At 26.4% G+C, this 19,560-nt stretch overlaps 1 protein-coding gene across 1 annotated transcript; it reads left to right on the top strand.

The window, feature by feature from the left end:
• The first annotated feature begins 1,902 nt into the window (after positions 1-1,902).
• LOC124925792 lies at positions 1,903-4,219 on the top strand. The gene is made up of 3 exons (XM_047465893.1): positions 1,903-2,192; positions 2,465-3,775; positions 3,849-4,219. The coding sequence occupies exons 1-3, from the start codon at positions 2,010-2,012 to the stop codon at positions 4,077-4,079; spliced, it is 1,725 nt and encodes a 574-aa protein (XP_047321849.1). The 5' UTR covers positions 1,903-2,009; the 3' UTR covers positions 4,080-4,219.
• The last annotated feature ends 15,341 nt before the right edge of the window (positions 4,220-19,560 follow it).

The raw sequence follows: 19,560 nt of genomic DNA on the forward strand, positions 1-19,560 counted from the left end.
TTTAATTAATGAGTTCTTAATTTAGTATTATATACATTTTTTTGGGTACTTAATTTATATATATATACTAGAATGATGTCCATATAGTGAAGGCTATGTACTTTGTCGACTAATTAAGGAGTCGGCTAGTTTTTTGTCGGTGTTCTTTAACCAACTTTTTCAGCTTTCCATTTGGTTGCCTCACACAAGCGTGTTTCGGGCAGATTGTGCATCATGTTTCTATGTACTATCAATAGAGGGAAGACAAGTGGATTTTATTTTCTCCAAATTAAAGTCGAGGGAAAGATAGAACTCGGTGTATAAGGTAGCCTCATGCCTTTAGGATCAAAAGACAGATGATCAGTGGATGTTCAGAAGTGTAGATTGACAGAGTCACAATGGTGGTACTCTGCCCCTCGGATAGTGAAGTACCTTTTTCCCAAATCCGATTTCCATTTTACTAACTGATCCCGAACCTGAACTCGACGAGTATTTTTATTTCTTTTCTCATCCACAATTTATCGGGTACCCGATTTTTTACGATACCTCATTATCCGATTTAATATTTATAAGATTGAAAAAATTTAAAGAAAAATACAAAACTTTTAAAATGTTGAAAACAAAAAGACATAAAATAATTGAAGAAATAACAATTTTGTTGTTACTATATAACTAGGAGTTTTTTTAAGATAAAATATAATATTTTTTTTTAATATGAAAAGTTAAGATTAAAAAGAATCCTATTAGAAATATTAAACAAATAAGTTAAATGGAGTGCGAAAAAAATTATATATTTATTAGGATATTTGTCATGATTGAGTTGGTGGGTTAAAAGTCACATTATTCTTAATTAAAAAATATTTTATTTTTAATACTAATATATATGAGTATCGATCGAGTTTCGGGTTTGAGTTTTGCATACTCTCCATCCTCAAGCCCGATTAGGTACCTTCTCTCTCCCATGTTCGACCGACTCTAAATCCGATTAAAAATATTCAAATCTGATCATCGAGTATCATAGTATCAATCCCTTTTCAAGGGTGATCAAATGAATAATTTAATCTGTTTTACTCCATTCCTATTCAATCTAAATTATATTTATTTCTAATCAAAGTTACAACCATTATATTGATTGAAATATAGTTTTGATAATTCAATTGAATATTTTTTGTATTATTTATTATGTTTTTTTCCTAATTAATATTTATCTTATTATTATTTTTTATATAAATCACATAGATTCAAAAAACAAAAATTATTAACTTAATTTTTTTGTAATAATACTTTTGTTATTGTTAATTAATTTTTATTTATAATAATTATAATATAATATAGTCAATAAATCTATTTTTTTAATTTGTGCAGTAATAACTATAAATTTATTTTTACTACAGTTAATTATTATTTTTTAATTAAACAGAAAAATTGATAAATAATGTAATAAAATAAAAAATGGTTGTATAGTTGCTTATGCAAATAAAATGTAGAATATATATATTTTTTTTGTTCCGATCAGTTATATCTAATTCTAATTAGTATTTTAGATTCGAATTGATTTAGATGTTTAGCGTTACTCACTTAAAAAAAATAATTAAATTAAATTATTCAAAGCTCTAAGTATTAAAAAGATTAATAAAAAATATATATAAGAAAGTATTAATAGTTATAATTTATTAAATTAATTATATAGAAAAATCCTTAGTCATGTGACTCATGTCTCCTACCTAAAAACAAAGAGAAGAAATGAATCTTAAAAGAGTTATTAATTATTAAATATTATTAAATGGGCTTCCAGGAAAGTATTTGGGCCAAGAGGAAATAAACACCCAACAGGGGGGAAGGTGGAGCCCAAAATTTTCAGATCCTTCTGGAATCAAAATCATATATAGACAATTGTACAATTAAAATAGAAATTGGCTATATAATTCTTCTCTTGTTCTAAGGGTCGATCATTTCAGATTGAAGAAGGCAATTGTACAAATTCTGGATAGTTGTATTGCATAATTTCAGATTTTGTTCATAGTTTACGGATGGATTTTGAGCTGAGAAGAGCGAGAGAGAGGTTGGAGAAAGAGCAGAAGGAGAGGAAAGACAAGGCCAAGCTGAAACAGGATCGGGAGAGAAAGGCTAAGTTGGAGTCTGCTCAACGCCGCGAGGCTATTGAAGCTGTTCAGAGATCCAGGAGAATTGATGCCGCTCAAGCCGAAACCAAGGTATTCATTCATTTCTTATTATTGCTTCTTTCAACGCTCTTTCAGATCATCGTCCAATGTCTACGTTATGAACCTCTAGGGTTTTTTATTTGTCGATGATTCTAATTTGTAAGATTAGAGGAAGTATTTATTATTATATCGATCTAGTTTTCACTAAATTGTTGGAAATCTGAATGAAAGTAGATTAGAATTTAGATCCAGTAAGCAATAGGTAGATCAATTGTTCGTATTTGGTATGGATCATTGCTTTGACGTTTCCAATTCTTTCATAGGCTAATCAGCAAAATGAGGAAAATCTACTTGCTGGAAGAGGTGTGATGTTTCATCGAGTTTTAGAAGCATTACCTTTTCAAGGTAGTGGTGATAAAATCAAATTACCACCTTCCTGCTTTACAGAATTGTCTGGACAAGGTGCTTTTGATAAAGGACCTTTGCATTTCCGCCTATCTGTAATTTGTCAAGATGAAACTCAAGCAACAACATCTTCAGAATCCGCACCACCAAAACATGTTACACATGCTGGCGTTCTTGAGTTTACTGCAGATGAAGGTTCAGTTCATCTTCCATCTCATGTATGGACTAACTTATTCCCCGTAAATAACACAACAACAACAACAACAACTTCATTACTTGAAGTAACATATGTCTGGCTTCCAAAGGGAACATATGCAAAACTCAAACCGGACGAACAGGGCTTTTCAGACTTACCCAACCACAAAGCCATCCTCGAAACAGCTCTTCGACAGCACGCGACATTGTCTCAAGATGACATCCTTACTGTAAACCACGGCTTGCTGACATACCATTTACGTGTTCTCGAGCTCAAACCTTCAGACAATGTATCTGTTCTCGAAACTGATATTGAGGTAGACATTGAGGGTCCTGACACTTCCCTAAACAGATCCCATCAATATGTCCTTAAACCCTTGAAATTTGGAGCCCCTGATTCAGGAACCATCGAGGAAGGAAACTACGCATACTACAAGTTCACCATTGACGAAGAAACTCACTTGAAAATCTCGTCGGGCAATTCCACTATTGAGATAAAGCTAGAGTCGGATATTCAGGACGGTGATACGGATTTATACCTTTCGAAACATCCTGTCTTGTTTCCGAATCGGCACCAGCACGAATGGTCGTCGCACGACCTTGGCACGAAAACGTTAATACTTAGCTCGAAGGACCAGAACCTCTCTGCTGGTAATTACAGCATCGGGGTGTACGGTTTTAAGGGGACCACGAAGTTCAGTATTTCATCGAGTGTTCAAGACGTGACTAAAACTGGTCAACAGGCTGTCGCGTCATCAAGTTCTATTGACTCGGACACATCGGAGTGTAAGAACTGCAAGCGTTATGTTCCGACTAGGAGCCTTGCATTGCATTCGGCTTATTGTAGCAGGCACAACGTGGTGTGCGGTTACCAGGGTTGTGGGGTGGTCCTGAGGAGCGAAGAGGCGAAAAACCACGTCCATTGCGAGAAATGTGGGGAGCCGTTTCATATGGGGGAGATTGAGAAGCATATGATAGTTTTTCATGAACCTCTTCATTGTCCTTGTGGAGTTGTGCTGGAGAAGGAGCAGATGGTAAGACTTGATTCGACTATACTTACTTTGGGAAAATATATGGCGGTTTTTAATTTTCCTTTTCAATTGGCAGGTTCAACATCAGGCGGTAGATTGTCAGTTACGGCTTGTTACGTGTCGGTTCTGCGGGGACATGGTTCAAGCGGGGAGTTGTGCTGCGGATGTTCGGGATCGGTTACGGGGTCTGTCGGAGCATGAAAGCGTTTGTGGGTCGAGGACTGCACCGTGCGATTCTTGTGGGAGGTCGGTTATGTTGAAGGAGATGGACATTCATCAGGTTGCGGTTCATAATCATCATCAGTAGCAGCACTGACTTTTGTGGGTGAAAAAATTGCCTATATTTCTTAAGCTATGATTATTGTTTGTGAATGTGTAATATGCTCTACTGGATTATTATCATTTGTCTGTTTGAGAAATCATAATGAAATGTCTCCTTTCATTTCATTTAATTCCTAAACCTGACAGCACAATATATGAACTTCGAAGTATATTATTAATTATGAAAATTTCAGTTTTATTTTAATCATGTATCATTAGCAAGAAAGTTGTTTCCCATGGCCTGGTTGGAGCTAAGCAGTTCAATCTTCATATTACAACATTGACTAGAATTTGTTGGGAAAGGACTAGCTACCGTTAGGGGTGTTCAACCTGACCGGGTTTTCCCTTTGTTTTACGTCGGTTAACTGAGATTGGTTTAAAGTTAATGAGGGGTGAGAAAAATTATCGATATTTATAGGTATATCGAAAATACCGTATCATAATATATCGATATTTTTGGTATACCTAAAAAATGTAAGATATGATATCGATTTTGTCTTTATTTTACCGACTGATTTCGATTAACCGGGTTAAAGTTATGCTGGTTCCATATAATTTTATCTAATTATAATTTATAATTCCACACAAAAATAATTTTATATATTTTAATAAACAAAATTCAGTTATTTTTAATTTTTTTATTTAAATTATAATTTTTATTTAAAAATAACTTTATATAAATTATATTTTAAAATTTAAAAATAACTAATATATCTAATATTTACCAAAATAAAATAAAATTTATTTATAAAAAATTATTACCTAGTTCATTCGAAAATCAAAGTTATTATCCGGGTCGGCCTGGTAAGCCCAGGAAGTTTCTTTCCCGGGGCAGCCAATTAAATAAAATAAAAAAGATATTTTTAATATTTTATAATTAATAAATGGTTAGGCAAGTGGTTTAATGTGAAAATTTAAGTTTAACTTAATTTTTTTTATTCTTTTAGTTGTCAAAATTAACGTTTTTTTAGGCTGGGGCAGTCCAAAAATCGGGGCCAACTCTAGTTATTATTCTCAAATTTTTTTCACGGAGAAAATTACATGTGCATCAACTTCAGCTACACTGAAATCCCATGCAAAGATCCGTAACCAAGAAGCTCTAAATAATTCAAAAAACTGCAGTTAAGCCATATTTTACTAAATAGAAGCAATGGCAAATTACTTGGACGAATATCTAATTAATCTAATCGCTCATTTTTAGTTCTCAAACTAATTTTTGAAACAAATCATCACTTCAACTTTTAAAAAGGTTACCAATAGTCTTTCCGTCAACTTTTTAGTTAAGTATAACGTTAGGCTTAAGTTTAAAATATTAATTTTTTATATATTATCTTTAATCTTATTTTTTATATTTATATATATAACTATTAAATCGCTTATATATAATATTATATATATATATTATTACTAATTTTAATATTTATAAAATTATTAAATCTATTATATAATATATATATATATATATTATTTATTTTATCTATATATATATATATAAAATAAAGTTTAAATAATTTATATAATATATATATATAATTTATGAGTAATGATAGGGAACGCGAATCTGGGGCCGCGAATGTCCGCGAAAATAGAATATTCCATTTAAAAACGGAATATTCTCTCTTTATATTAATTAATTTCTCTCTCTATTAATTTATCTTTTTCTCTCTCTCAATAATCAATTAATTTATCTCACTAATTAATTTATTTAAACCTTAAATTGTAAACCCTAAACTGTAAACCCTAAACTCTAAATCCTAAACCCTAATTAATATCTCTATTAAGTTAATTTATTAATAATTAGTCACCACCAATTATGGAGAGAAAATAATTAACGTGAGAATAGAAATATTAGATAAACATTTATAAATAATAAAACTAAAAAAAAATATTAATAAGTAATAAAGAGAGAAATTAATTAATATAAAGAGAGAGAATATTCCGTTTTTAAATGGAATATTCTATTTTCGCGGACATTCGCGGTCCCAGATTCGCGTTCCCTATCATTACTCATAATTTATATATATTATCTTTACTCATTAATTTATATATAATATTTTAAAAAATAAAGCCAAAGCCCCCGAGCCACATGTAATCGGGACGCTAACACCCGTTAGCCCATCGCGTTTTATTTTTTAAACAAAACAACATTGTTTTGACCCTTCTTCTTCACTGATGCACGGAGCTCCCTGAAAACGCGATTGATCGCCGACGATTCTTCTAGGAGCTCTAACTCAACTTACCGTCTCCTCTCTGCGATCATTACCCCTAAACCAATTGACTTTATATTCCCCCTAGAACTAGGCTGCCACAAATGACTAGAATTAGGGATAAGAACTCCGGTGATCAAATTAGAGTTAAATTTGACCTCCTCAACCGACCTAGTTGGGTATAAATACCTTCTAGGTGATCCTCTACAAAATCATCAAACAAAAATCACATATTACAGTTCAAATCGAAGAAATCAAATTACGGTCAAGAACATATTTTTGTAAAATCTCCTCCATTGATCACAACTTCAATCTAGGCTTCGGGAAAGCTTCCAACAACTCATTTGACTTTTCTCCAGTTGTTGATATGCTTCCAAATTAATTGAATTTTAATTTTTGATTGATAATTAGATTTTTCTAAGTTTGATCGGTTTGACCTGTTCTACGGTTCAATTGTATGATTTATTTGTTTAGAATCATTCCCTAGATGTTATATGAACGTACTATTGAAAGAGATTTGATCAAATTAAAACCTTAAATAAAATGAAAATTTGGATTGAAAAATTGGATTTTTTGAAATTCATGTTCTTGAACTTTAAGCTTTATTTTTTATTCAAATAGTTGCTAAACATATTTGTAAACATGTTAGGATGATTTTCAGATCATTAAAATATCATCCCGATCATGTTTGATCAAACTAAAATTTGAAAAATAAAATGAGTTTGAATTTCATTTTCAAAAGTTGTTACAGAGATTGAATGATGTTCTTATTTTGGTTGTGTTCGACTATGTTCATCATTTCAAAGCTAATGGAATAAGAATTGGACCTTGAAATGACCTAATTCAAAAGATCATAATTCTGACATAAAAACAATTTTTAGAAATTGATCTTTGTAGAGATTGATTAATCGCAATTAGGGTTAGAGCTTTTATTTCCTGCATTTATATGAGTTGATTACAACTTACAGATCATGATTCCATGATTTGTATCAAAAGATACAAGACCTACAATTTTTGACCAATTCAAGAACACTCGGTCTCCGACGACCGAGTCCTGTGGGACCGGGACCGAGAAACAAGACCGATAATCTTTGGTCCGGACAGAGAACAAAGACCGATGTTCTTGATTTATAACTGATACCGAGGATTAGTGTTCTTGAGTTAAGACTAAGACTCAAGACCGGTGTTCTTGAGCATGGACCGAAGAATCCGACCGAGGTTTCTAACCTCGAACTAAGATGTTTGACATGGGACCGAACCTCCAAGGTCCTCGACCGAGAAACATAGTCCTAAGACCGAGCCTCCCAGACCTAGGATCGAATATCCTAAGTTCAGGACCAAGTCTCCTAAACCCCAAGACCGAGCCCACCGGCTTCATGGACCCATGCTCCCGAGCCTTGATCTAGACCACCCCAGTATAGACCGAGCCCGTCCGAGCAAAATCGAACCCAGACCCTAGGACTCCTAAGGCCTATTTGGTTCTACTTAAAGAAATTTAAAATTATTTTTGTAATTTTGGAACCCTAATCCATTTTCAAATAATCCTGAAAGGCCAGGAAATGATATTTGAATATTTACGGGATATTTCCTATATAGATATTTTGGCTAAGACCCCGTTTGGAATTTATTTTTAAATTTTAACACTTTTCTGATATTTTTCAGAGTTTTTACTCAGTTTATATCAACGCAATCGTAGGTACGCCCTTTTAAATAATTTTGTACAATTATTTACGTAATTTAAACATATCCTTATTTAGGACCCCCAGACTAATAATTAAAGAAAAAAATTCTATAAAAAATTCTTATAATAGCCCGACCTTGTTTTAATAAAATAAAACCGTCTTTTGATGGGCACAGAGGACATATCGCGAAAACCCTTTCCCGATCATAACCAAAAACCGAACCGCTTATAGAAACTCTAGTATAAAGTACGTTTATACACAATGCTTTTACTGTTTTTTCTAAAATTATTTGGTGACTCTATTTTCAAATAAATAATCTTCTAAATTATTTATGTTGGATTAATTTCAATCGGGTTTTAACCAAATTGTTATTTGGTCCCCAGATTATTAAAATTTGAATAAAATTAATTAAATTTACATAATTAATTTCAAAAGCTCCCAGATATTCTCAAAACCTTTTAAAATAATGTTTTCTTTTAAAAAACGCATAACACACAAACCAATGTTGAAAATTTGAAACGCATCGAACCTTGAGACACCTTGCAATCCCCATATTGTCATGTGTGCTAAACTACGTAAAGGAATTCCTGGGGGTTACAAAGACGAATTCATTTAAATTCATTAACAATTGAGTGATTAAATAGAGTAAGTCGAACAAACAAATTGGTGTCAGAAAAATCTCGACTCAAGATTCTAAACGGCATGAAAATTATATTTGTTTGAGAGTTGGTAAATAATATTGGAAAAGTTCAACCAAATATATAATAATAATAATAATGCTTAATTTGAATTTGCTTGATTTGTCGGATCGAGAGTTGTGGTTAATTTGGATATATATGTGAGAGTAAATTAATACTTCAATCGGATCGTGGGTTGACCCACTCATAAATGAATTCTTAATTACTTTTTTCTTTTCACATCTTCTCGCTTAAGAGAAAAATCAATATTAAACCTTAGGCCAATAGTCAATATTGTCATGAATTCTTTAATCAGAATTAAACAATTTGAACTTACTTTGAATTTATTGGACGAGGTTTCAACTACATATTTATAGTCCGATCACTTCATGCTAACTGCAATAATCAAAAACTTATGCGAATTGCAAAGTTTAGAGAAGATTAAAGAAATGATTATGGTTAAGTGAGTTAAATATTTTAACATGTAATATCCTCGTTCATGGCTTTGCAAAGGTAAGAGAATCTTGGACGCTATTGAGATAAAGAACAATTTCAGTAGAAATAGACTAAATCTAAAATCCCATAACAAATTGTATAGTGATATTAAATTTGTGTAAAAAAAATAAAAAAAATGGAAGACTTAATAATTGAGATGTTAGAATTAGATTTTATTGGTAAGAATAAAGATTATTTTATAATTTATATAATTATATATTATAAATATATATAACAACTTATTTAAAAATTATTTCTTCATATATTTAAATAAAATAAATTAATCTCATTTAATTATTTGTCTCCCTCCTATATTAATATAATTTTCTCTTTCCATATTTATTAAAATAATCTTTAAATATTTTTTAATTAGGTTATAATTTATTTTTTATATATTTATTATATAAACCATTATTTTATTTTAATTTAAATTTTTAAATAACATATTTTTTCTGTCCTAAATTATTTTAATAAAAATTATATATATAATTTTACTTGTATTAATTATTTTATAATATATAATTATATTTTAAATTTTAAAAATTCACTCTAACTAAAATGTCCAAATAATTTATTAAAAATAATAATTTGTATACCTATTTCTACATATTTATTATTTATATAATTAATTATTTCTTTATTCATTCTATCTTTTATTTTTTATTTGTTCTTCATTAATAATGGTTAAATATATATAAATTAATAAAATGACAAATTAAATTCAACAATAAAAAATATCAAGTGGTTAAAATATCGGTGCGAATTTGTGGGTGATGAACCCTTTAAGGATAAAATATGATGATATATGCGAGAATTTGAAAGATGGATGAACAATGATGATTGATGGAATTGGATGCGAATTTGAAGGAAATTATAGTTTGAATCAATACGGATGTTAATAATGAATATTTGAAAGGATATAAATTTAAGGGATCGATGAATTTGTGGTTTGAATTATGAGAGTGATGTTAATAATAAAAATTTGAAGAATAAGATAATTATGGTGTTTGTGAGTTTGTACTTGCGTTTTTTTTATGGTCTACATTTTATTAAAAAGAATGCAACGAATGTCATATTTGTAAGGTTGAATATAACCATTAGCAAATAGTGTGTTATGTTATTTTTACAAACATACATAAGAAAGCTGTAGTACAATTCCCTATATGAAAATATATATGTTTTTCCATTGTACACTAATGCAACTTATGGATATTGTAATCGTTGAAAATTACATTTGCCTCCTCTTGTATATATAAAGTGTTGAATATAATTAATAACAAATGGTTTATTATGATGTTTTTGGTATTTGTGAGTTCATACTTGCATTCTTTTTAAATATGGTTTATTTTTAATGTATAGAGTTTGATAGAAAAATGTAAGGTCTTCATTAACCTGATATTTTTTTTGTTATTATGGAACACCATAAGGTAATTGAATTAATTTTTGTAAAAAAAAATTGGTTATTCTCAATCAATACTATCCGTCGAATTATAATTCAGTGTTAATTTTTATTATTAAAAAGAACTCCACACATATCATATATGTATGTTGAATATAACTATTGAAAAACGGTGTGTTAATATTGTTTCTATAAACATAGAGAAGAAAGTTGTAGTACAGTTTCTCTATATGTAAATATATATATATATATATATATATATATATATATATATATATATATATATATATATGTATATATATATATATATATATATGTATATATATATATATATATATGTAAATATATATATATATATATATTATATTTTTCATTATACACTCATGCGACTTATTTATTTATTTTTTCATTATACACTCATGCGATTTATTGATATAATAATCGTTGGAGATTACATTTGCCTCTTGTATACATAAAGTGTTGAATATTATTAATGACAAATAATGTGTTACGATAATTTTACAAATTTGTAGAAAAAATACGTAATTCAATCCCTCTATATGAGAAGATCACCATCAATATTTACTGAAATAATGGTTATTTGACAATTAATTTGTGATGACTACTCTATATGAAATTTCTTGTCATGCAAGACCATTATACTAGTACTATCTAATAATCTATAAATTTGACCAAAACATATAATAAACTAATAAAAAATATTAAAATATTAATGTAAAAAAGCATTCATATCAAAAATAAATTAAATTTTTTATAAGATAAATAAAAATTAATTTCATATCATCATCTAGGAGTGTTCAATATTTGGCATGAATCGAATACGAATCGAAATCGAATTCACCGAATTCAAATTTTATTTTTAATTTTCGAATCGAATTTTAAACCAATTTGAATTCAAATACAATTTTCGATTTGATTTTTGAGTTAGGTTTCAACTCAAAACCAGACCGAATTATTTATTATTATTTTTTATTTATGTTAATATATATTACATAATTTATTATCAATAATTTAATAATTATATATAAATAATTATATAATCTATTAAAAAATAAATTCGGTTCAAATTTGAATCGAAAATTAATTTTGAATTCAGTTCTGTTTTATTAAATTCATTTGAATTCAATTTAGTTTTAAATTGACTAAAAAAATAAAAAAATCGAAGAACACGACCCGATAAACTCGAATAATCCAAAATCGATCCGATGAACACCCTTACATCATCTACTTTGCAGCAAAAAAGGAGACGAATACAAACTCAAAAAATGGTCACCAACACGATTGAAATTTATAAACGACAGACAACCCACCTAAGATTGAATGTATTATTCGAATTACAAAAATTCAAAACAACGATTCGATTCAACTAAATTCAATACCACATCAAACCAAACATAACGCCAATTAAAATTTGAATGGTGAAAAAAAAGCACATTATCAATTTTTTATCTAGATAAAAGAAAAAAATACATTAATTTTAACTTTTTTATTAATTAATTTAATTTAAATAATAATTTTATATAAAAATTAATTCTCATTAATTTAAAAAATTAATTACATTATGCATAATTAATTTGTAAATATTAAAATATAAATCTAAACCATCAAAAACGAATAAATGATAATCTAGATATTAAATAATATATTAAATTTGCAAAAAATAAAAAATTATTTTTTAATTTTATATATACATATCAAATTCAATATAAATAATATTTTAATAATTTTTATTTTACTTTTTTTATCTAACAAAATTTTCAATAATCCAATAAATATTTTAGATCCAATTCTTCTGAAAACCACATGGCTGACGACTTTGCTTGGGTTAGTTAACTTATTTATTATACACACCAATAATGCTACTTTCATATAATATATATAATTTATTACATAGGAAAAACTCACAACTATTAATGCTAATGCAAATGAATAAGCTAAAAAAATTATGCAAATGAGCTCCAAGAAAAATGTCTCAAATATGATAGGTAAAAAATGGATTGGCGTTAATCCTTTCTTATCATCCCATCCTTTTCCATTTTTATTAATTTGTTAAATATTTATTATCTTAATTAATTATAATTTATTTTTTAAAATAAATTAACATTATTCATAATCTTTCCTTTTAAATTAAAGTGTTTTAGAATGGAAATCAAATATATTTAATCATTTAGATAAGATTGTTTTCACTTAATTATAATTTATATTTTATAATATAATTATTTTGTTACAATGAATTCAACTTTTATATTCTTATTTATCCACTATTCATCCCCACCCACAGTTTATATCTTAAACTTTTAAACCCAATACATTAATTAGACATTATATATATATATATATATATATATATATATATATATATATATATATATATATATATATATATATATATATATATATATATATATATATATATATATATATATAACTTTAATATTATAATTAAAAAATTAATAATTTTTTTTTGAAAAATTAAATGATAACAATATTTTAAAAATATTGTAAAAACAATTTTTAATATATATTATAAATTCATTAAAACTATTATATTCTCCTCTAATTAGTATCTCTATTCTTAATTATTTTCATATCAAACAATGTATCCCCTTTACCAAATTAATTTAACTAACTCTATTATTATTTTTAATTAATTTTTTTTTTATTAATAGACACTCATTATTTTAAGAAGATTCAAATTATAAATTTATTTTTTTGATAAAAATGTGAATTATTCAATATAATTTGAATTAAATTATTATTAAATTTATAATTAAGCAACTAATTTTAATTAATAAATTAAATAAATTATTATTGAAAAGATATACACAAATAAAAACTGAATAAACTCTTCTTCATGATAAATTGATGTAGTAATTGGACTTTAAATAAAAAACAATTGGGTGTCTACATGTTATGAGATGACTTTGAGGGATTGATGATATCTCATTGACAAATTAATATAATAATAATAATATATTATATGTTTGTATATAGACTCATTGAAATTCTAATCAATTTGAGACCATGCTTGCATTTAGTTTGAAAATAAGGAATATTTTTTTTTTAACGAGAATTAGTAAACTATACCTTATGTGGCATTCTCGTGTGTATATATATATATATATGATTTAGTTCATTTAATAAAATAAAAAGTAAATAAATATATCTTTTAATAAAACAATAATTCTCACTAAATTATGAAAGTTACATATAAAAAAAATTAATTAATAAATAACATCAACAAAATTAAAATAAATCATTGATAATATATATATATATATATATATATATATATATATATATATATATATATATATATATATATATATATATAATGTTAATGAAATAATCCAACTATTATTATTTAATTTGTTGAGGGTTTTTTCAAAAAACAAATTTATTTGAGTTTTTGAATGATGAGTTGAAATAGAACATTCTGAACAAACCAATGAAACGGTGTCGAAAAAATCTCTAAAAAATATTATGAACGGTTAGGTAAAATTATGCTTAATCGAGGGTTGGTAAACAACGCCGAAAAATTATTGTCAAACGAAAATGAACCATCTACTATATATGGCAGAAATAATTAGAAATACATACAAAAAATAATGAGATGATACATGTAAGAGATTATCTATATGAAAAATTAAATACAATATCTTTTTATTGAAAAATGAAAAATAATTTCAGATTCAATTATTTTGTCATATTTGCTGCTAAAAAATGAACGAAGACATACTCAAAAAAAGATCACCAACACAATTGAAAATTTGAATAATAAACTATCCACAATTGAAAGTATTATGAGATTATAAAAATTTGAAAAAAAAAATATTTGACTAAACATGATACTAAACCGTAAAAACTTAAAACCAACTAAAATTTAAATAATGAAAAAATAAAAAAGAAGACACCTTTAAATATAACAGAAAAAAAAAATTTCATCCCTCTAAAAACTTATTTTATTAAGAAATGAATTTTTTTTACACTGAATTAATAAACAAATTTCTAAGGTCAATATTTCATCAAATTATATATATATATATATATATATATATATATATATATATATATATATATATATATATATATATATATATATTAGGTTAGGTAGCAAAACACAGTCAATAATTTTATTTTTCGCTATTATTTTTCTTTTATATTTCCATACACTATTTTTTTTATAATAACATTATATTCTTTAACTAAATAAAAAATAATTTACCAAAACAAACCAAATATATAATACGAAAACTTTGTTCTATCACAGACTCTCTCATTTTAGGTCTCATTTATTTATAAATTGTTTAAAAATAAAGCTGGATTATTGCATTTACTTTAATTATGTGTGTTAAATTTAATAAAAACTCATTTATGTAGACATATCAATTACATACGCTTACTACTGAAATTCAAAATTGTATTTGGAATTGGATTTATTTATTTTTTAATTTGGCCAAATATCATGAAAAATAAATATTTGGCAAACAAAAATTATCAACAAATTATTTTTGTAGTACTATATAAAAACTAAAAAAATTGTTTTTAATCTATTTTTATTAAATAAAATGTTCTCTAATTCAATAACCCTTTCAATACTAATTATAAATGGATACAATTTTAGTTTTTCTTGTATTTAATAATTAATTTTTTATTATTATAACTATATATTGTGATAAAATAATACAATAAAAAAATTATGAATTAAAACAAAAGTCAAAGTAAAAACATATATATATATATATATATATATATATATATATATAAAATTATAATTAAAAAATATATATATTAAAAATTATTTTGCAAATAAATAAATAAGGGCTAAATAAAACAAGGCCTAAGCCAAAGGACTAAGGCAGAAACTTCAGCAGTTGGCGCGCTTCAGTTAGTTGGATTTTATATTTTATATTTTCAAATGAGGCCATTTTGATCCGACGACACAAACGAAATTTTGTCTGAAGGGAGTTGTCCATCCAACGGTGGAGATTAAGTTCTAAAACAATCAGTTGGAATGGATGAACTGAAAAGTCGAATTTGTCCTCGCTAGAATTCAGTCAATTACGTAATTCTACCTAGATTCTCAACCATTCTATATATCAAAATGATGACAGAATCGAAAAGAGAGAATCGCCATTGGAGAGGCTTTGAAGCTTTTCGGATTTGTTGAGTTTTCGCCATTGGAGCTTGATTCGTTTGGTTTGGCTGTGCTTGTAACAGGTTAGTTAGTAACTTCCAGTTTGTAAAAATCCGAATACAATGTAATTTTCTTGAATTGGATGTTATGATCGGTGATTGATTGATTGATTGAATTGGAGCTTCATACTTATTCTATATTCATTTTAGATTTTGATAGAACCGATTTAAATCAACCAAAACAGAAACGCCTGTAAATTTGAATTTTTAAAAATTTGATTTCATTCTTAGGTTGTTCTTGGAGTTCTATACTGTTTCTAATTGATCTTTAGGTCATATATATAGAATGATTCTGGAGTAGTTGAAATCAATTCAAGTTTAATTTATGATTTGAATTTCAAATTTCTTGTTTAATTTATGATGTTTGGTCATTTCATGTGCCACAAATGAAAACCAAATGAATTTTGACATTTTCTAAAACACGAAAATTGGTGAACTTTGGAGATCGATTAAGAACTGTTAGTAACACCTATAATTCTGAATTTTTGATATAACGTAGATGACCTAGTTTTGTACACATTTTGATCATAAACTGAATACTGGAATTCAGCAACATGTTCTTGTAATATTAATAACAAATCGAAAACTTCCCCAAAATACTTGATTCTTGAACAGTAATTCTATTAACTTGCTGATCTACAAATTTTTATAATCAAGATTTTCCAAAAACCGAGCCTAAATGTGACTTAGAGATGTTACAAAACTGACCTAAAGTTTGAAAATTGACAATTTCATTTGGAATTTCAGGTACATCTTGGATTTCACTTTTATAAACAGGTAATCTCTCAAATTTTCCATACTTGCACTATTAAAATTTATAGGTCATGTAGATAACTAAAAACATGCTAAGGACATAATGGTACAAATTAAAAGTATGATTGGATTAAGAACCTTCACCTTTATATGCATGTTAGGTTTTGGACAATAACTTGTGAAATAAAATGATGTAAGTTTTGTATTATATAAAATAATCATAGGAAATGTCATTTGACGGGATACGATAGATAAAATGTTGAGACCCTTTTTGAGTGTAACTAAGCACCCAGTCAAATTGAAATATTTATTTGCGTCTTCAAATACTACATTATTCTTTATGGTTTCTCATAGAGAAATCAAGTGACAACTCTTAATAAATTTCAATCTAATTAAGCCTATTTTAATTCCTTATTTCATTTTCTAGAGGAGGACGATGTCCAGGATTATCGATCATTTGTCTCATTTTTACTAGTGTTTAGATGAAGACAAAGCTTTCATTTAGGATCATCTACGTTCCAATACTATATTAATATTTAGAGTATTTTTTCAAATAGATTTCAACCATCTAATTATCGTTCCAGCCTAATGCGAACCCAAAATCAGTTCATAAAATATAGGACTTAATATAGGATTTTAATATATGGTTATTCAAATAACTAAATCATATTTCAAATATATTAAATAATATTATGATATATGAATATATATTTCTGTATATGTATTTTGTTTAATAAGAAAATTTGTTTGAAAAATGTATTATAATTGTGATTTTTTACTTAATTTTGTTTAAAAAGTTGTTTAAAATTTATTTAAAATGTGTGAAATATTTTAAATAATTATTTGATATATCCAATCCAGTGAATATAAGATGGATATATATTCTTGATACAGTATAAACCGACATAATATGATTATAAAAAATCTTATAAAAAAAGTAAAAATAAAAACCTAATATCAACCAATCACATTATTATTATTATTATTAATAATAATAATATTACTATCACTGTGATGAAAATAAACAATAATAGTAGGCAAGGCAGGAAGTAAACTGACAATTTTAGTTAAAGCTATAAAATAAATTGAATTTGTAAGGACTTAAGTAACACATTATAGTCTAAAAGAAAAGTACATTACAAAATTGATAGTTGTTTATAAATAAAAAAATAAATAAAAGAGAAAATTGAAAGAAAAATAAATATTCTATGACCCCTTTATAAGTCACCAAATTAAATAGCTATTTAAGGAAAACCCGCACCAGAATCCGTTGGCCAATCAAGTGGATGAAAAATCTCATTACCTTCTTACATGAAGGAAATCCCTTTAGTTGTTGAGGAGTCTCTTTATTTTGTAAATATGTCAAATTAAAATATCTTAAATTAAAGTGAGAGATATTCACTCTTTTATTTTGTTCATTTCTCTTGTTTCTATGCTGCTTGTCTTATTTAGGTTTTATTAGTAAAATGCCTATTAGTATATGACACAATTCTTAGTATTTACATTCAAGCTAATTATAGTTTTTAACATGTGATTTCTATCAATATCATTTTGTTAGTTACATTTATTGTTTAGATAGGAGATAATGATTATAAAAAGTTAAACAATGTTTTTTAACTTTTAATATATAAAATGTTAAATGTATTTTTGTCTTTCTCAACTAATTAAAATAAAAGATAACAAGTATACAAAATTTTTATGTAAATTGTAAATTATTTATAATTAGTTGACCATTTCAAATTTAATCTTTTGTATGAAGATATAACAAATTAGATTGTCTTATGTAAGAACTTGAATAATGCTATTAAATTTATTATTGAACTTTTTTTCTTTTTAAATATATATATATATATATATATATATATATATATATATTTGCTAACCGAATTTATATATGGATCAACTGATGCATTTGGATCTAAAGTTTATGTTTAGTATTACCGAATTATTTTACTAATACATGTTTAATTGAAATTTTCAAATCTAAACCACTAACAATCACTTATAATATATATATATATATATATATTATTATTATTATTATTAAATAAAAAGATAACATAACTCTTTATGATATTTACTTTAACTTATTATTTTATAAATGAGAATTATCACATTTATTCTTTTAAGAATCAGTCTTATATAAACTAGTATGTATCACGTGCATTTGTACGAATAATAATATAAAAAATCGTAAAAAAATGTTACGGTAAAAATGTGATAGTATTTTTAATTTTATTTTTAACCGTTTTAAGTTTATGGGCGGTTCAACTCATAATCCGACTTAAGTATTCATTTACTTTCACATTGCATAACGATCTCTAAAACAATTGATACAGTTTGATTCATCAACTCAACTAGTTTGACCTCTAGAGTCCACTTCTTCCATATACTACGAGTGAAAGAGAAAATGTAAAGACTACCATTAAAGTAGCCTAGGCGAGACTTACTATATCCATATGAATTATATCTATAAATATGACGGAATTCTTCCCTTATTGCTCACTAATAATAGTGAAATCTATAGCGCATAGTCTAAAGAGAATTGTGGTCGATTAAAAACTATTGATGAACCACCGCGTTCATCAAATTTGGTGTTGAATTTAAAATATAAAGTGTTATTAGTTCAGTTGATTAAAATGTTCTACTTATTTTGTTATGTTGCAAGTTCGAATCATACCTATAGTATTTTTAATTTTATTTTAACAGTTTTAAGTTTATAGGCGGGTCAACCCACAATATATTTAAATTAACCACAGCTCTTTACCCCGACAATTCAAACACTTTAAAAATTAAGCATCATTATATATTACACATTTACATATGTATGATTATTAAGACATGCCTAAAATTGTTTTAATTGATAATCATTTATAAAATATAAATAGTATAAATAATTAAATATTTAATCTCTAGTATGCATCAAAATGAGATTATTAGTTTTGTATTTATTATTATTATTCAGTTAATAATTATTTTGACATATAAGGGTTTTTAATGAGCATGTCACAATTTACTTCTTTTTATCTTTTACCAA

This window comes from Impatiens glandulifera, chromosome 2 (assembly GCF_907164915.1).
Source record: "Impatiens glandulifera chromosome 2, dImpGla2.1, whole genome shotgun sequence".
Taxonomy (NCBI): domain Eukaryota; kingdom Viridiplantae; phylum Streptophyta; class Magnoliopsida; order Ericales; family Balsaminaceae; genus Impatiens; species Impatiens glandulifera.